The following is an 18,338-nucleotide window of genomic DNA, read 5'->3' as shown; positions in this document are numbered from 1 at the left end:
ATGACATTAAAATTATTACTAGCTTTGTCGATTTTGGTGATGATAAAGCTTCTTTGCAGAAGATTTGCGATTCAAGATGTTTCTTATTGTGGACTTGACTGAAACTAGGCAGTTTAAAAAGCACAAGTTCAAATTCTTGAATTAAAGCAGCTTTCCATTCGATAAAGGTATTGCTTGGTAAGTTGAAGCGATTACTTGCTAAAATAATGAATTTATTACGATCATTGTGAAATTGCTTTAAGCAATAGTGTTTATTAAGATCGAAAGTTGGACGAAATTTGGTGCCAAGTTGCATAAGTTGACGTAGTTGATTATCTTTAATGATGTTAAGATCTCCTGTGACAATATGTCGGTGAAAAGGATCTAGGAAGTTACTGAAATCAGGATGCTGGCAATTTCATACTTTATTAGCTGAATCTTCGTGGTGGTTAATAACCATGTTACCTAAAGTCTTTTCAAATTTAAAACAAGGTATAACCTGAAGCTTTTGGTAAGGGAGTAAAAACTGACATCTTTTAAAAAGGTGAGGAATTTTTAGTTGATCATATAAATGGTGTTTGAATTGTACCTTACAGAAGATTTTATTGATGAAAAAATTACTTTTTTTCAACTTATAGTTGCAAAAGGTCTATAATTAAATCCTTTACGATTGTGTTACATGGTATTCGTTGATTAATTTTGCCCACAAGTTTCCATAATGTGAAATCTTTAAAAGTATGTAAAAGGTTAATTGCATTTTTTGCGAAAGCTTGCTTTTGAAGGAAGGAATCAAGTTTTTGAATAATTGTATTTAAGGCTTACGCGCTAAAGAATCTTTTGTTGTTAGAATTTCCTCCTCTTTTTCTTCTTGTAGTAGCATTATTACTAAAAAATCTAAATTATCCATAAATAGACTCCTCTGCTTGTCTGTAAGTAGTTTTATTGAGATTTGCGTTAAGTCCGTAAGGATAAAGTGACTTTTTTTAAGTATGTAGATAGATTCTTTAAAGGTTTGGTTTGGTTTTATTAGATTATGGCAAAGCACTCTTAAGGCAGAGCTATCTGCCTTAAGGGAGGGATGCCTTCATGGAGGGCTTTCTAAGAGAAACCGGCTCGTATACACATTACACATGGGGAAAACCACGAAAACGCCCATGCAGCCAGCCTGTTCGTGGGATTCGAACCTTGATTCTTTAAAGAGTCTCAATTTAATATCAGGTACAATATCAAGCACACTAATTTAAATTTTGTCAAAATTGTGAATTTGAAAGAGCTCTAGAATAGCAGTAAGGTGTTTTTCATTTGAATTACTTGTGTTAATATTATTAAATTTTTTATATGTGAGTTATGGTTATTAATTCTGAGGTGCAGAGGGTTTTGAGTCTGACCTATATGACGCAGAGGGTTCTGAGTAAGGGAACATTCTTTACATGTAATTTGATAGATGCAGTTTTTTAACTGCATCTACCAAATTACTCTGTTTTTCAGAGTGTAAGCTGATGATGAGTGTAAGCTCTCTGTTTTTCAGAGTGTAAGCTGATGATGAGCTGTAGAAGGGTAAAGTGTGGCATTATACCTACAACATTTAAAAATGCTTGAATCATTTTTCTGAACAGTTGCCACCAAATATTATCGCCCTGTATTTACTTAAAGAACTTAAATAATGAGAATCTACTGAATTTACTGAATGTATATATTTACTGAATTCAGTAAATTTACTACTAATTAATTAATTACTACTAATTCAGTAAATTTACTACTAACTAAAATTACTACTGAATTTACTGAATGTATGTATGTTTTTCGCATTATCACATAGTCCTCCACCCGAACAAGGGCACTTGTAAGCCAACATTTGGAATCTGGAATTTGTTTTTACTGCCTATTTCATATTCTGTAAAACTTTAACGGATTTTTGATTAAAAACTCAACAGTTTCAAAGTGAGCAGTGGCAACACTGTAAGGAATCAAACATTTTTCGTCTCCAGTGTGCGAGCCTGTGTATCGGAAATTCTAAAGATATGCTGTTTCTAAATATTTTTAGCCCAAATGCTCGCGAAACATGTATGTGTATGTAAATGAAAAAAATTTGCCTATTTGGACCCAATATAAAATCTGAAAGGACTTCAGATTTTTTTTTTTTTTTTTTTTTTTTTTTTTGTTTTCCTTTTTTAATTATTGTTTTGGGTACTGAACCCAATTTTACATAAGTTTTCAACCAAATGGTTTGCGCTAGCCTTATTTTCTTATTTTTTATAAAACGTTTTAGAAAAGTATTTAAAATAAATGGATCTTATATCAAGTTAAAGAAAGTGCGTAATTGTCATAAGAAAACTGAAACAAGGAGGATAAAAAGTTTTCACAGATCGCATTTTTAAACTAACTAGCTTATTATAAGATAAATGCTATTATTATTTTTTGTGATGATAATAGAAAAATAAGGGGAATAAAGATGCCTGCAGATTTCTTTATGTAGAGTAATATATTTATATTAAAACACATTTCATAATCCTTAATTTTAATAAAACAGAAATATATTTGCATGAGGTTGGCATATTTCATAAAAAGCATGTGCATATTTTAATCCGTTAATTCACCAAATGAAAATGATATATACAGGGTGTCCTGTAAATGTGGCGACAAACTTCTGGGGAGGTAGGGCACATCATAAGGATTAAGAATTGCATAGGAACCCATGGCCAGAAACATCATTGTACAGGAGAATGCTAGTGGAAAGTGAGGATTGCCTCATTCGATTGCCTCACTCATACCATACGAAGAGCATGCAATGCTATACGAAGCGAGAGCTTTCAGACATGCACTTAGAGTATGGAATACCTGAGGGTAACGGATGAACTGCTGCACGCATTTATCGAGAATGATTCTTCGACAGACATCAAACAAACTATAGCTTGTTTGCAGGTTTGCAACAAAATTTGTGCAACTACGGGTCTTTAAGAAGTGGACTCATTTTGGACTGGATGTTCGTAGCCATTTGAACATATCATTCCCTCATCGATGGATTGGACATGGTGGACCAGTTCCCTGACCCCCCACGCTCACCGAATTTATCGAGCCCTGATTTCTTTTTGTGGGAAGCCATCAAAAGTGTTGTGTATCACTATCCTGTTGTGTCTGAAATGGATCTGGTGGCAAAACTCGCCTCCGCAGCTGCTACAATCAAATATATTCCCGGTGTGTTTGAACATGTCCGGCAACCAATGGTCCGTCGGTGTCAGGCATGTTTGCCGTCTGATGGCGCAAACTTCAAGCATCTGTTGTAACATTCAAGCTATCATACATTATTTGTATTCATGTCCAATAAATGTTTCAAATTAATTAATTTATTTCTTTTCCCATCTTCTACCTCTGCTACCACTTACCCCTGATATTTCCAGGCATGGGTTCTATGCAATTCTTAATCCTTATGATGTGCCCTGCCCCCCCCAGAAGTTTGTTGCAACATTTACGAGACACTCTGTATATTCCCTTTTTTGAGGTTTTATAAAAGGAGAGTTATATAAACCATTTAGTAGGAATGAAACTTTTTTACTATTTTACAACTCTCAGTTGATATTATGACGATACATTATAATGTCATGCTACCGTTACTTACTTTCTTATAAAACTGTTTAAAATATTTATTCCTCTTCTTAAGTTTATTTCATAGCTCTAAAATTATTTTTGATTATATTTTCGTGAAATAAATAGTTTGTTTTGAGAAGGAAAAATTATATCTCAAATGATTTCACCATTTCTATTTTAGAAGAATTACCTATTTATGTGGGAAAATCTTAATAAGAGTACAAGCAGCTATGACTTTAATGTTAGAAATTAATTGAATAAAATTAGGCTTTCAGTTATGGACTATTTTGGCTATGAATATATGACAGACATAAGCGAAATTTAAGTGTCAGTAAAGCGATTGTGCGAAAGAAGTGCCCCTTACCTCGTTAAAGAAAATTTAGACAAATAAGACGGTTCGTAGCACTTATAAAACATGCTGAAACTATTAAAAACTGCATTCAAAAACTTAAAAAATGCAACTTCTGTGTAGTTAGTGCTTGAAAGTAATATTTGAAATTTATCCTTCAAAATTTTGATTAAAAATATATATCTGTTAATTTGCGTCAGTAGAGTATGAATTTCTTCTTCTAATAGCACATTGAAAAACATATTATTCAGTGATGTACTCTTATTTTTTATTTCTTTTGGAGAACAAAAAGAAATTTGCTTCATACGTTTGTAATAAAATGAGTCAAAAATTGTCGTTGCGCAGAAACTTATTTTATTTTTATTTATTTATTTAAAATCAGAACCATGGTTCTGCTCAGAACAGTGAAAAAAATTTTTCAGTTGTGCAATCTTTTTGTAGCATGTCTACACTACAACTACTACCAAAATGTACTTTAATTAATGATAATTGCATATTAATTTAGTGACTACTATATCTTTTGTTACTCTATAATACCAAGAATACATTTTTAGAACTGAGGAAAAAAGTTCTGTTTAGAATTGGAAGAATTTATGAAGAAATTTCAGTTTTTCGCATTTTCCAAAATATTTAAGAATTAAGAAAGGAATACCAAAATAAAATATGAAAAGATATTAAAACGCAAAGTAAATGGTAACAAATGACCCATGACATAAAAGGAATTTGCTTTTTATAATACTTATTTTATCAGTTCTTTTTTATTTGTCCCCAAATTGATGTCTTTATTAATGTATTTTTGCATTGAAAGTGAATACCAAATTGTAAGATTGGTATCATTGACAGTGACAAGAAAAATATTACCACATTTGTATTAATTATGGTGTCTTCCCATGTATAATATGGATATGAGCCAGTTCCACTCAGTAAGTCCTCAGTTGAAGCTTTACTTCTCTTAGCACAGAGCTCTCAAATACACAAGAGTATTAATTACAGGATTAACATCACTGGTAATGTAACTCATAACTCATAATAGATTGTTATCGATGCCTATTAAAACATATAATATTATGATAATTAACTCAAAAAGTGATACGCCCAACCAAAGGACAAACAGTAAAATCGCTGAACACCGGTAGTTCGGTTCAAATCCCAGCAAATGAGCTGGCTGCATGGACGATTTTTGTGATTTTTCCATTGTGTAACATGTATAGGAGCCATTTCATCTTAGACAGTCTTCCATGAAGGCATTCCTCTTTTGGCAGATAGCCCTCGAGCGCTTTGTCGAATAAACCAAACTAAAAAGAAATGTTTCAACCTAACCACAGATATTAAATTTTAAATTTGGTTCTTAGGCTATGAAATTATTTGAATGGACATGAAGGAAGAATACCATAAAAACTGCACATATAATGTTAATAAGATGTGAAAACTGATTTCAAGAAATAAATACATATACTAGCCTTTTTAGTAAAACCCCAATCATAAGTACCTAATGAATTTTAAAATAAATGGTAATCAGTACCTAATTTAACATAGCTCATCAGTCCTTAGTCGTAAATAACGCCCACTAGCAGCCGCATGATGATTGCGACAATTTTATAAAAAGGTATTTACATTTTTCTTCTGCTAACAAAAACTTTTCAGAAATATTTACTCTTACCTACTGAGAATTTTATTTCCCAACCGTTTCGAAATTTTATAACAGTAAAGTATTTATAATCAAATATCATTTGGACCCTTTTTATTAGCTAATACTTTCAGTAAAATGGAAATATTTTGCTTAGGGTAAAAAATGCATCATATGATTTCATGTGCATTCAGTACTTTATTTTATCAATGACAAAAAGTGATTTAATCTTATACAATATTATTTGCGAATGATTTTTATATCATACCAAGAAAATTTCTCAGTAGTTCTTTTTAGATGAGAAATCAGGAGAGTAAAGCTAATTTTTCTTTAACTCTTTCGCATCGCCACACATGTCAATCATTCTTTTGAAGATACTAAAAGTAGCTTCCTTGTTTCCTTTGTTCCTTCCTTTCCTTTGTTTACTGTCAGTGTTTAGCTTTTGATGCCCGAAGTTGCAATCCCGTCCCAAGGGGAAACTTCACACAGTGTCAAAGCTTCGAAGAAAGAAGTTCTCGCTTTACTTAAGTAAGGCTATTGTTAGTGCTGTAGTATTCAACTTGTCATGGGGAAAGGAAAAGCATTCCAGGAGAAATTCTTAGATACGGGCGTTTTCGATGTTTGGGGAATTGAGATTTTGCCTTCTCTCGATGTGAAAGAGTTAAGGAAAAGCCCCTTGTCTTCATATTTTAAAAATAAAATGTCCATACTTCACATTCACTCAACTAAATGCATTTCGATACAAACATATAAATGATACATTAGTTTAAAATGGAATTACACGACCTGAACTTTTTCAAAAATCTCATTTTTATTTCAGAACAATTATTCAAAATATATATTGAAGTAACTATTTTTGTGAAATGTTATAGTAGTTTTTAAAAATACAGTATTTTTAATCAACGCGCACAGCTAAAATAAAAATTACCTCAAATTTCTGTATTTCTACAGTCATCGTAAGATAAGTGTTTAAGTATTTATTTTATGCTAAAAAGAAATTATCTGTAAATTAGGTGATGCTAAATTCTTTAAAAGTTACTCATGGGTTCCGTACAAATTACATTTATTTTCGCAGAAGAAATTTTGTTTCGCATACACACAGCTTTCGTTTGAAGATTTTTCAGTATTTTCCAGTTTCAGCACGAAAATCGCCCTCGGGTCAGCATATGGTATGGCTGGATTTCAGGTTTTTATTTATGACCCTCCTATTATAACAACTTTCTCTAACGATCTCTTTCCCCACTACCAATTAAGTGCAACAGAAGGTCAGGGGAATGACAGTACAGAATATTCCATCCTCAACGATTTAGAGGCGGAAAATGTGAGGCAAAAAATAATCATTTGAAATGCTTTCATATCCATAAGGAGGTGACAAAATAATTCGTGTGTGACGATTTGGAAAACCCTCTTTCAATACGGAAAAATCCGTCAGTAACGCTGAGAGGGTAAATACAACTTACAATGACCCCCGTACTTATACGATACCCATTGTCCAGAACAAATCTACTAAATACATACTTTTAAGTAGCCTGCGATATAGTGGTAGACACAAAATACGTAAAAGAATGTTCCCTGCGTGTAATGTGTTAATTCATTAGATAACTTGGGTTTCAAGATGTTCATTATGCACGTTATCTTTCATGAAAAGTGCTAGTGTGCATTATCATCCATGAAAAGACAGATGAGATGAAAAGAGAGACCTTTTATAGACACCATGACAATAACATCCTTTAAAGCTTTCGTAGATAATGACACCTGAGAATGTGGTGAGGTAGGTGACCCTGACTATCTCGTCTTTTCATGCACCCTCAGAGCCCAGTACAGGCATATGACAAAAAGCCTAATGACAATTACTGGCCCCAATGGTTCCAAACTACAAAGAGACTAAGACAAGACCAGGTAAAGATCAATGCTGTAATAGATGAATGCATAATATGCATAATAATGTATAGGGCAGAACCCAGCAACAGGAGTGCAAATTTGCAGTAACGACCATAGTGGTCCACTTGAAAGTCCTTAGGGCTCAGTGTATACACACCAGCAGACATTTGCTGGCTGGGCACATCGTATCTCAGTTACTATGGCCAACATTGACTCATCAAACCTTACTAATTTGAGACATCAGCTACCACACGGCTACCTACTTCTGACTGTCAACAGGTAATTACATTGTAATGCATCACCTTCACATGGAGGTGTGCACTAGCACATGAACTACAACACACAGTACATAACTCTCGACTAATGTATACTCGTAAAGCTCCTACACCGTTCTGTCTGTACCCTATTGGTGGTAACCACTAGCATTTCTCTATGTATTGTTTGAATTTCTATATATATAATTGTACCAATGTCATATGAATGTCTATTATTAACTCTATGTAAATCTACGCACTTGTACCTTTTAACCATATGTAATGCAACAACAGTGTAAGTATTTCTATATTCAGTTGTAATCCCCTATTACTTGATTTATGCAGTATGACAATAGAATGTTAGCAACTCTTCAAGGGCCCTGTAACCGTGCTCATGTTGTGAAACCCCTTTTTCTTTTTTAGAAATAGAACATTAAATTTGCAGTCTCCACAGAGTTGTGTTACCGTCGGATGGTCCTGCCGGGTTGGCACTTAATTCCGTATGGGTATACCCAGATATGTCCGGGGCGGAAGCCAGCTCTGCAGTTTATTACCCTTTAAAGCTTATAAAGGATTGCAAGACTTCGCCTTGATAGAATTACATGTTAAATTGAAGCTTTCGATGTTTTATACACAAATTTAAATGTGTTCAATTTAGCAATAAGATCAACAAAATACACATAATAGGCTCTAGGCATATAAAAGCCTTTTACTGCACATTCTTTATATAGTGCAACATGACAACAAAAATTTAAGTGACAGCCATAAGCCTGAAATTCGACATTAGCACTGAACTTCCTGTTGCAAAGAACAGAAACTGATTTCAGGAAGCAGTTTTTACACAAATTTAGTCTTTGTTTTTAGAGGGCAGATCATGGTCTGCATCTAACATTCAGACATCCCACTTTAAAAATTATCTACCTTGCTTCTACATGCCTGACAACTCTCTCCCTCAAAGATTCTTCCAAACGAAACTTCCAGCTTCAGAAAACCACCAAATAAATAAATAAAAAACATTTTTTTGATTATGTAAGCACTCAACTCAAACTCTGAATTGTAAAATTCAAGAGATAATGCAATTTGTAGAAAACTTTTGCCATTTTTTCAGTAGAAATCATTCTATTATTCACATTTTAGAAATGATTGCTCAAATTTATTCCTTGTATAATAATGGTAATTAAGTTGGCCTTACAACTACTCACTTCATAAAAAAACAAATCACACTGATTGGTTATTTCATTAACTATCATTTTTATGTAAATACAGTTTCTGATACAAACACATTTCACACTTTCCAGTTAGGGCCAAGATATTAACATCATCATATAATTAGATGAGATACTATCAGATGTTAAAAAAGGCTGTACTATACAAATTAACATTTATGCTAGAGTGTGTCAAGTCTATTGAAGCATCATCTTCTATTAAAAAATATTAATTTTTAAAAATAGAATCATTATTTATAATAAAAATGCAACATAAGAGTAATTAAAAAACTGGTTTTACTTTGTATTACAAATATTAATCAATTAGAAAGGCTTAAAAAAGACATTTTTAAAGTATGACAATAGTTAGTGGGATATAATGTTCTAGCTAAATTTGTAGTTCTTAGCAGCTAGAATGAATATTTATGAACTGTATAGTGAATTATCGCTGAGTTTATGTGGGAAAGACAAGTCTAAAAAAGAGTTAAATTACCCTTTTAATAATGATTCACAGATTGCCCTTCTCGGGCTTACAGGAAACCTCCACTTGGGCTCTAATTTAAGACAGAAAATAAGAAACAAATCTAATGCTAACCAAACTAATGGGCCATTATTTAAAGCTCATTGGCGGATAGTAGCAAGCATGTAACTATACAACCGAATATAGTAAAATTAGGCTTAAAAACAAAAATGTGTCAGAGAGTACGCTATGCTAAGAACTCTAAGCTCTTCTACTGGAGTGAACGAGACTTTCACTTGGCTCACTTCACTGGTTCTACCTCATTTAGACAAAACACAATCCTGAAAACTCATTCCGACAGAGAATTGTCGGTGGGAAATAAGGAAGTACAGAATAGCTTATTCAAAAATAAAACTATTAATTAGAAAATTAAAATAAACACCTATTTTTTATTTATATATTTTTTTAATCAGAATATGACAAACTTACATTTTCATCATGTATCAACTTGTGATACAATGAAGCAAAACTCTCAAATCCTATTTCACCTACTCTCCTGGCATCAACATCCTGGAAATAATTTCAGAGAAAAATATTACATAATTGAAATATCAGTTATAATTAAAGCACCGATGAAATCTTCACATCTGCAACATACATTAATCAAGGTACAATTTCATTATAGTTCGGCTACAATGAAAAATATTCTCGAATTTTAGTCTAATTAGATTTCACTGGCAAAATAAAAGGTACTCATGTATTAGCACAACCACCTAGGTGCAGCTTGGCAATTTCTTATACATGAGAAAGAATGATTACTTAATGATTAATTGGAAAACAATTATTTATTAAATTATTATTAAAGCATTTATTCCCAAAATCAATAAATAAATCTACTTACAAACGAGATTTCGTTTCTTTTGTTTTGGAACAAATTTCACGGCAATCACTTTACAAACATATTCTAAGCCTATTCTAAGCTAAAGGCATTTTGAATTTTGAACAGATTTCCTTTCCAACTAGGTCCAAAGCCCTTTGGCAACACTGCAACAAAATATTATATTCCTGCAGAAATATAACTGAAATTTCAAAAAAATGTTTTGAATTTAAGACAAAAAATAATGTGCTTTGTCAACGAAAACTGTTTTGGGTATGGTTATCACAGTTCTGCATTTCCTGAAAATTTGGCTAGTTCTACTAAGAAGGTTGTGCTAATACGTAAGTACCAAATAAAATTAATGCATTTACTCAAAAATACTCCCCTATGTTTACCATATTTTTGTTTGAAAATTTAGTGGGATTTTCTAAAGGGGATTTTAATAAATTAAATTGCAGAATGAGAGGAATTATACTACTTAAATACTGAATAAACCACATAGGTAATTGCTGTATATATAAACTGCATAAATACCATTAACTACTTGCGCTAAAAATACATGGCACGCACGTCGAGATGCTTTTGTCTCAAACCGCAAGCGAAGTGAACACCACGTCGATAGGCATTTATCACAAAAATGAAACTAACATGGTGTACACGTGGCCTAACAACGAGATCGTTTATTTCTCGAGTTACAGCTCTGGATTGCACTCGCTGATGCGGAACGGCGTAAATGAGACACTTTACCACTTGTTATATTGTAACGGACGGCACCGCAACCGTGAAGTTTAGTCATAGCACAAGTGGTTAATTATTACACTTTAGTTCTGGGTCTACTACAATGGTCACTCGTATGCCTCAAAACAAACATGTAACAATGTACCAATAACTCCTTAAGATAGCTTTCAGCTTAATCAGAATTACTTCTGCTCTCATCAAATATCCACTTACATTTTTTTTTTTTTTTTTTTTTTTCCCTAAAAATTTAGGCTAGAATGTAAGGAGGATCTTATATTTAAAAGAATTTTATTTTTGAGTAAACATGATACATTAATTTTTTTAAGTAAAAAAAAAAAAACTATATAATGCAAAACAAAACAAAAAATGATTGTATCTTTTAAATTCACAGTACAAATTCAAACCAGATCATTACAAAATTCAAACAGTATTTTCATTACAATAGTAATAATAATCATCATCTCTCAAAAATTTCTCAAGTGGTATTTGTATTAGCCAATAATAACATTTGCAAGCAATGTTCACGTTTTAACAGTGTATCATTCTTAAAAATTACTGTTTTATTTAGCCTGAATGTTAGCGTCTTTAAGGAACAAATAAATGGGGAAAAGTGTTAAATCATAAATTTGATTATCTTACTAAGATCTTTTGACCTCCTACAGTCAGCATGATATTGAATCTCCAAAGGTACTGACAGCTTGTAATGCATAATAATCTCAGTCATTCATCTGCATGAATGCCTGTAACTATAGTATGTTCTTAACAATATGCACTCATGGTTGTAACGACCTTCCTCTCCTTCGTTTTCATCACCACATAGAGGAGATTAAGCCTCTCGCTGCGCATCCCGCGATTTCCACGGGCAACGTATGTTGGCTTTATGTTTTCCTTATGCAAATTTTGATAGGAGATCTATCGGCGGTAAGCTAACGTGGTTGCCGCTGATTGGCAAAGTATTATATATACATGTACGCCGGTATCGGCGAATGTCCTTTTTTTTTTTTTTACGAGTTAGCACAATGCTAGTTTTTTTTACACTCAAATGGTTTTAAATGTAAAGGCTACACAGTTACCTTCTTTTATTTTAATTTATGGAATAAAGCATGAATTTATTTAGATTAGTCTTAACTTTATTGAAGGGAAGCAAAATATTCTTTGCCTTTATCGCCACTACCAACAGGGTTATGGGCCCAGCGCCAACAGCTAATCTGTCATCCAGTTCAACTTAGCATTGAAGGAATGTAGGTGAAGAAGGCCGTTATCCACGAAAAGAAGCTGACCTGTCTTAGAAGTTTGTTCAAGTTGTTGTGCTCACACTTAATAGATGATGTCATTACTACCTGAAGGTTTTGAGCTGTTAAACCATGACAACTGGGATCGATGGAAAGTTGATATGAAAATGCTGTTAATGGATAGAAATTGTTAGAGCTTCATAGAGGATAAAGAAGAAGAATTAGATAAAAGTGCAACAAGGCAGGAAAAGCAGGAATTCACACTGAAAGAGAATAGAGCCTTCACTACATTATATTATGGAATTAAACCTGAGTTCAGGGCACTGATACAAAAATGCTCAAGTGGTAAAGAAGCATGGGAAGTTCTACAGAAGCAATTCAAACTCAAAACAAGAGCAAGGATAATTCAGTTACTGGATGAATTTTTTAGTATTAGATATATGCCAAATGAAGAAATAGGATTATTCATCGCAAGGATAAGAATGACTGCAAAGAAGTTGGCTGAAGCTGGTCACAACTTGGCAGATCTTTTTAAAGGATATCAGGCAATAAGGAGATTACTCCAGGAATACTCTGGCATTGTACAGTTGATCTATAGATGGAAGGAAGGAGATTTTATGCTGGAAAGAATTGCTGAAGAACTGGTAAGGGAAGAAAGCCGACTTCACCAGGTAAACGCCGATTTAGAAGACAACAAGGTAAGCGTGTTTAATACTATTAGTTCAAATGCAGGGAAAGACAGAGTTGAAAATAAAACTAAATCTAAGAAAAAAAATGGGGAATATGAAAATAGGACCTTGTTTCAGATGTCATAAATTTGGGCACTTAATCGCTCAATGTAAAGAAAATGTAAGTAAAAATCAGAAGTTTAAAATAGACGATAAAAATGGACAGTTTAAAAATAAAGAATTAATGTTTGTAGAAAATTATGTAACAACTAGATAAAGGAGGCAACGCAGATAAATTTAATTGGGTCGTAGATACTGCAGCTAAAAGTCATTTCTGCAATAACAGAAATTTAATGACAAACTTTGAAGAAATAAATGATATACGTATGGCTTCAGTGGTAGGAAATTGTGAAAGTAAAGTACTAGGAAACGGTACTGTCAAATTCGCAGTAAAAGTAGGCAATCGAATAAATTGGATTGGGTTAGATAATGTCTTATATAATCCAAATCTAAGAAGAAATTTACTATCGGGAGCAAGGTTAGAAAAGACAGGTGCTCATTTTGTGATTTCAAAAGGGAAGATGTGGATATACTTTAATAATTGGGATAGATTGTGCTATGCTAAACGATATGATGGACTTTATCACGTAAAACCATTTAGATATGCAACAGATAAAAAGGAAGCTGGTTACAGTACAGAAATTGGAAAGTTAAATAAAGTAGACGATGCAATGCTATGGCATCGGAGATTTAGCCACGTAAATTTTGATTATATTAAGAAAACTAATAAGAATCAAAGTGTGAAAGGGTTACCAGAAATTGGAAAACCAATGGAGAGGTGTGAACCGTGTATTATTGCTAAGTCTAGTAGAATAACTTTTAAAACTTTTCCTAAGAGATCGGATAAATCATTGCAGTTGGTTTATTTAGACGTTTGTGGCCCACTACCAGTTCCATTTAAGTGTGGGAGTAAATATTTCCTTGCTATTGTGGATGACTATAGTAGATTAGTAACAGTGTATTGTATGAAAAATAAAAATAAATCGTTCTACAACTTTAAGAATTATCATAGGCAAATAGAAAGAGGGATGAATAGAAAATTAATAAGTATACGCACCGATAACTGTGGGGAATTCTGTAACAGGCAATTCGAAGGGTACTTAGCTGAAAATGGAATTAGTGTTGGACGCACAAACACGTACACCCCAGAAGAGAATGGTGTGTGTGTGTGAACATTTTAACCGAACAGCATTAGACCGCAGTTAAAGCTATGCTTAATGATGGTAAAATGGAAAAAGAATGGTGGGCAGAAGCTCTTGGCTGTTTCGTACATACGTGGAACAGAGTTTGTCATAAAAGCAACCGAACCTTTTATGAAATGTTCCTAAATAGAAAACCCAGCGTTGTTTATTTTAAAATATTTGGTTGTAAAACCTATGTCAGCATGCCAAAACAGATTAGAAATAAATTACAAACGAGGTGCAAAGAAGGAATCATGGTAGGATATGCAAAGGAAACTAGGGTATGCCTACCAGAAGAACGCAGATTAATAGAAACCTGTAATGTGAAGTTCGATGAGAAACTGAATGTAGCAAATGGCATCCTGGACCAGAAATCAAAAACGAAGTTTGAAAGACTAGAGCAATCTGAGCAATTAGCAGAATCGGATGAAGAACAGGAAACTTCTAGAGAAGAAATAAAGTTGTCAGATGACAAATCTACACTGAAAGAAGTATCAGACCACACCCACTTTAGATCCTATAATGATATTGAAAAGTATTGTGAGGCAAGGAATATTGAATTCGAAAAAGATAAGTTTGATTTTAGTAGAAAAAACGGATACTCGGGGAAAGTTAATTTTGTAGAACAGGAGACTAGCTCTGTGCCTGAAAAGGCAAATTCTGCATAAATTGTTATCCCACAAAATTTTAAAGAAGCACGGAAATCGGTAAATGCCGAAGAATGGGATAAGGCAATGAAAGAAGAAACTGACACAATGAAGAAAAGAAAGGTTTGGGAATTAGTTGAAAAGCCAGAAAATAAAGCTATGCTAGGAAATAAATGGGTCTATACGCTAAAAGAAATGAAAAGAATGAAGTGGTTAAACACAAAACACGTTTAGTAGCACAGGATTTCAGGCAGAAAAGAGGTGAAGATTTTGATGACATTTACAGTCCTGTAGTAAATTTTTCAATCATAAGAATATTTTTCACTATCCTGGTATGTTATATGGATGAACTAATTGTCAGTTAGATGTTAAAAACGTATATTTATATGCAAACCTAAATAAGAAAATATATATGACCCAACCAGCTAAGGGCACTATTCTTACAAAATTAGATTGTCCATCTACAAGTGCAGAAGTTGTGGAAATGCATACATTACCCTTTAGAAATCAGTTAGGATGTTTAGTTTTTGTAGCTACCAGGACAAGGCCTGATATTACATATGCAGTGAATATCTTATCAGAATTTCAGGAGAATCCTGGAATTAGGCATTGGGAAGCATTGTTGAAATTGCTTGGTTATCTCAATAGTACTAAATTATATAAGTTAAACTTATCGAAGATTAAACATCTAAATTTATATTCTTATTCAGATTTTGATTATGTAAGTAATAGAGATGACCGCGTGTCCATAGGAGGATTTATATTACATTTAGATGAAGTACCAGTAATCTGGAAAACTGTTAAACAAAAACGTGTAAGCTTATCAACCATGGAAACGGAGTATATTGCCTTATCGGAGGCAGCGAAGGAATTAATGTGGACGAAAAATGTCTTACAAGATGAAATTTTAAAGTTTAGTTTAAGAGAATGTAAACTATTTTGTGATAACAAGTCTGCCGTTGAATTTTCCAGATCGCCAATAGAAAATCGCCGAACTAAGCACATAGACATAAAATATCACTTTATTAGAAGACTAGTAAATGATGGAGTGTTTGATCTTGATTTTATCACCAGTAAATTAACCTTTTAACTGTCATGCCCGAGAAGCACTGGTGTTCGAAAATGTCACGCCCGAGTATTTCTCGGGGTAATTTTTTTTTTTTTTTTTTGAGTGCATCGTATTGTCATACCCGAATATATATCGGGAGATGTTTATTTCGGCTACATTTGGTTTTTCCAATAAAAAAATTTGACAATTTGTGTACCCAAATCATCAAAATAACTTGACAGTTAAAGGGTTAAACACTGCGGACTTATTTACAAAAGCGGTGACTGCTGTTAATTTAGGGAAGTTTTATTTAGATGTTTTCAGTGTTTAAAGACAATAAGTGTTTTCTTATAATAGAATTGAACTATGAACTTCTGTAATTCTGTGTAAGTTTTGTTTTTGTATTTGCATGAGGGAAAAGAGGGCCATTTATTGGCTTTAAGTTTTCCTTATGCAAATTTTGATCGGAGGTGAATCGGCAGTAACCTAACATGGTTGCCACTGTTTGGCCGATGATGTCAAGATCGGCGGGTTGGCTGAGTATTACATATATGTACGCCGGTATCGGTGAATGTCTTTTTTTTTTTTTATGAGTTAGCATAATGCTAGTTTTCTTTCACTCAAATGGTTTTAAATGTAAAGGCTACAGTGTTAGCTTCTTTTATTTTAATTTAAGGAATAAAGCATGAACTTTATTTAGATTAGTCTTAGCTTTATTGAAGGGAAGCAAAATATGCTTTGCCTTTATCGCCACTGTCAACACGTAGAAGTAGCAAAATTTGCACAACCCATGATTTCCGCAGGGATGAATTTTTGTCGTCTATTTAACTGTGCAACCCGCTGTTTCCTAGTTCAAGGTTTCCTTTCGGCTTTTCTGTGATGTTTAATCGTTTGTTTAGATATGGGCTAACAGATGGCATTAGTTGTCCACATTTCTACCAAATATACAAGAATATGTAATGTAGCATTTTGCGCGTGCTTTTCAGAGCTCAAAGATGGCAGGAAGCATTTCGCGAGTGATATAACCTATATTCCTGACGATTGATGATAGTTTTGACTCTGATTTCAAGTATATTGAAGATAGTTATAGCGAAACTGATGAGAATTTCTTGGATTCCTCTGCAAATAGTGATGAATCTGAAAATTCAGTTTCTATTGAAAATGTTCGACAGTGGTGCAAAATATTACATTATGCAAATATTTTCATTAGTATATATGTTTTACCTTTGTATTTTATTAAATAAATCATAATTTAACCAATATTAACTTTCAAAATTTTCCTTTTATATCATTCTTTAATTTCAGTATTCTGACAACCTTTTTCTATGATCTAATACTATATTGAAAAAAAAAAAAACTCTTTTACAAAAAATGTTTCTATATTTTAACTCTAAAATCTGTAATTAACTCTAAAATATATGTAGATTCGAAATATGTAAAAAAAAATACGCAATTTTTTAACCTATTTTGATAAAAAAAAAAGTACGCAGTGAGAGGGTCAAGGGATTTTAAAATATTACAAGGTTTATCCATTTTTCTGCAGCAGTCATCATCATCATTATCAGGCACAGTGTGGGGATGAAATGGCTTTGAAGTGCCACCACCAAAATAACAGTATCATTTGCTTCTTGCTTCCTCTTATGAGCCTGGATTACCATTACTCTCACGATGACTTGGCATGTTTTCATGAATTGTAATAAAAATCAATCCACTTTTTTGGAATATCAATTAATGGGAAAGCATTGCATTCTGTCTCCTGCTGGCAGTTTATTTCTGCTGCTTCTCTGATCCAGGATCTAGTAAAAGAGCTTTTTATCCCAATAACCTAAGCAGTTTCAAATTTAATTTTAAAAACTTATTTTAAATCAAGTAAATGAAATACTGTGCTACTGCTTGAAACTGGCCATTCCTGATTTGCTGCTATTTGTATAGGATTTTCTGCCCGATGACTTTAATATTAAATCTAGGAGGGAGGCATTGACTGGATAATTGAACTGCTGAGTTTGCAACAATGCCTGCTAGCTGATTTTCTTTTATCCCTATGCATCCGGGAACACAGCAGTAAAGGATGTGCTACCCACAGCATAACTTTACGTTTAGTCTTATGATATCTACTAATACAAGATTCTGGATATTAGAAAATATTTCAAAAGCTTTCAATGCAATAAGTAAATCAGTATAAACAATAGCTTCGTTAAGAATAAAAGTGCACAGTATATACAGTCAAATACCGAAAATCAGCCGACCTGAAATCCGCATTGCCTTTCGAAATATAAACATTCAGTTTATAGGCTCCGGGAAACCACAACATTGATAACGAAATATTGAAGAAAAAAATACTTACTTAATAATAATGTGTCATAACGGAAATACCAAATTATTGACATCATGATAAAAGTTTTTTCCCCTCTAATCTGCATCAAGGTAAAAAAAGCAGATTCACTCAACCCTTCTTTCAAGTTCACAATTCACATTGTTGTATTTTCTGAGCTTTGTTATTTCACAAGTTTAGTGCTGCTTTTTTTTTTATTCAGATATTTTGTGGAT

General features: G+C 33.0%; 1 protein-coding gene across 4 annotated transcripts in view; it reads right to left on the bottom strand.

Annotated features, from left to right (window-relative positions):
* sl (small wing phospholipase C gamma 1) overlaps window positions 1-18,338 on the bottom strand; it is a 326,005-nt gene that overhangs the window by 283,884 nt on the left and 23,783 nt on the right. For all 4 annotated transcript variants that reach the window (XM_085809362.1, XM_085809364.1, XM_085809363.1 and 1 more), the window contains exon 5: window positions 9,830-9,910. In XM_085809362.1, the coding sequence (XP_085665488.1) occupies window positions 9,830-9,910 (81 nt within the window). The remainder of the gene's footprint in view (window positions 1-9,829; window positions 9,911-18,338) is intronic.

This window comes from Stegodyphus dumicola, chromosome X2 (genome assembly GCF_044657685.1).
Source record: "Stegodyphus dumicola isolate Sdum_Otavi_A_Nest chromosome X2, ASM4465768v1".
NCBI classification, from domain to species: Eukaryota; Metazoa; Arthropoda; class Arachnida; order Araneae; family Eresidae; genus Stegodyphus; species Stegodyphus dumicola.
Note: the sequence above shows the minus strand (reverse complement) of the source record. Positions and strands in the feature narration are given on the sequence as shown.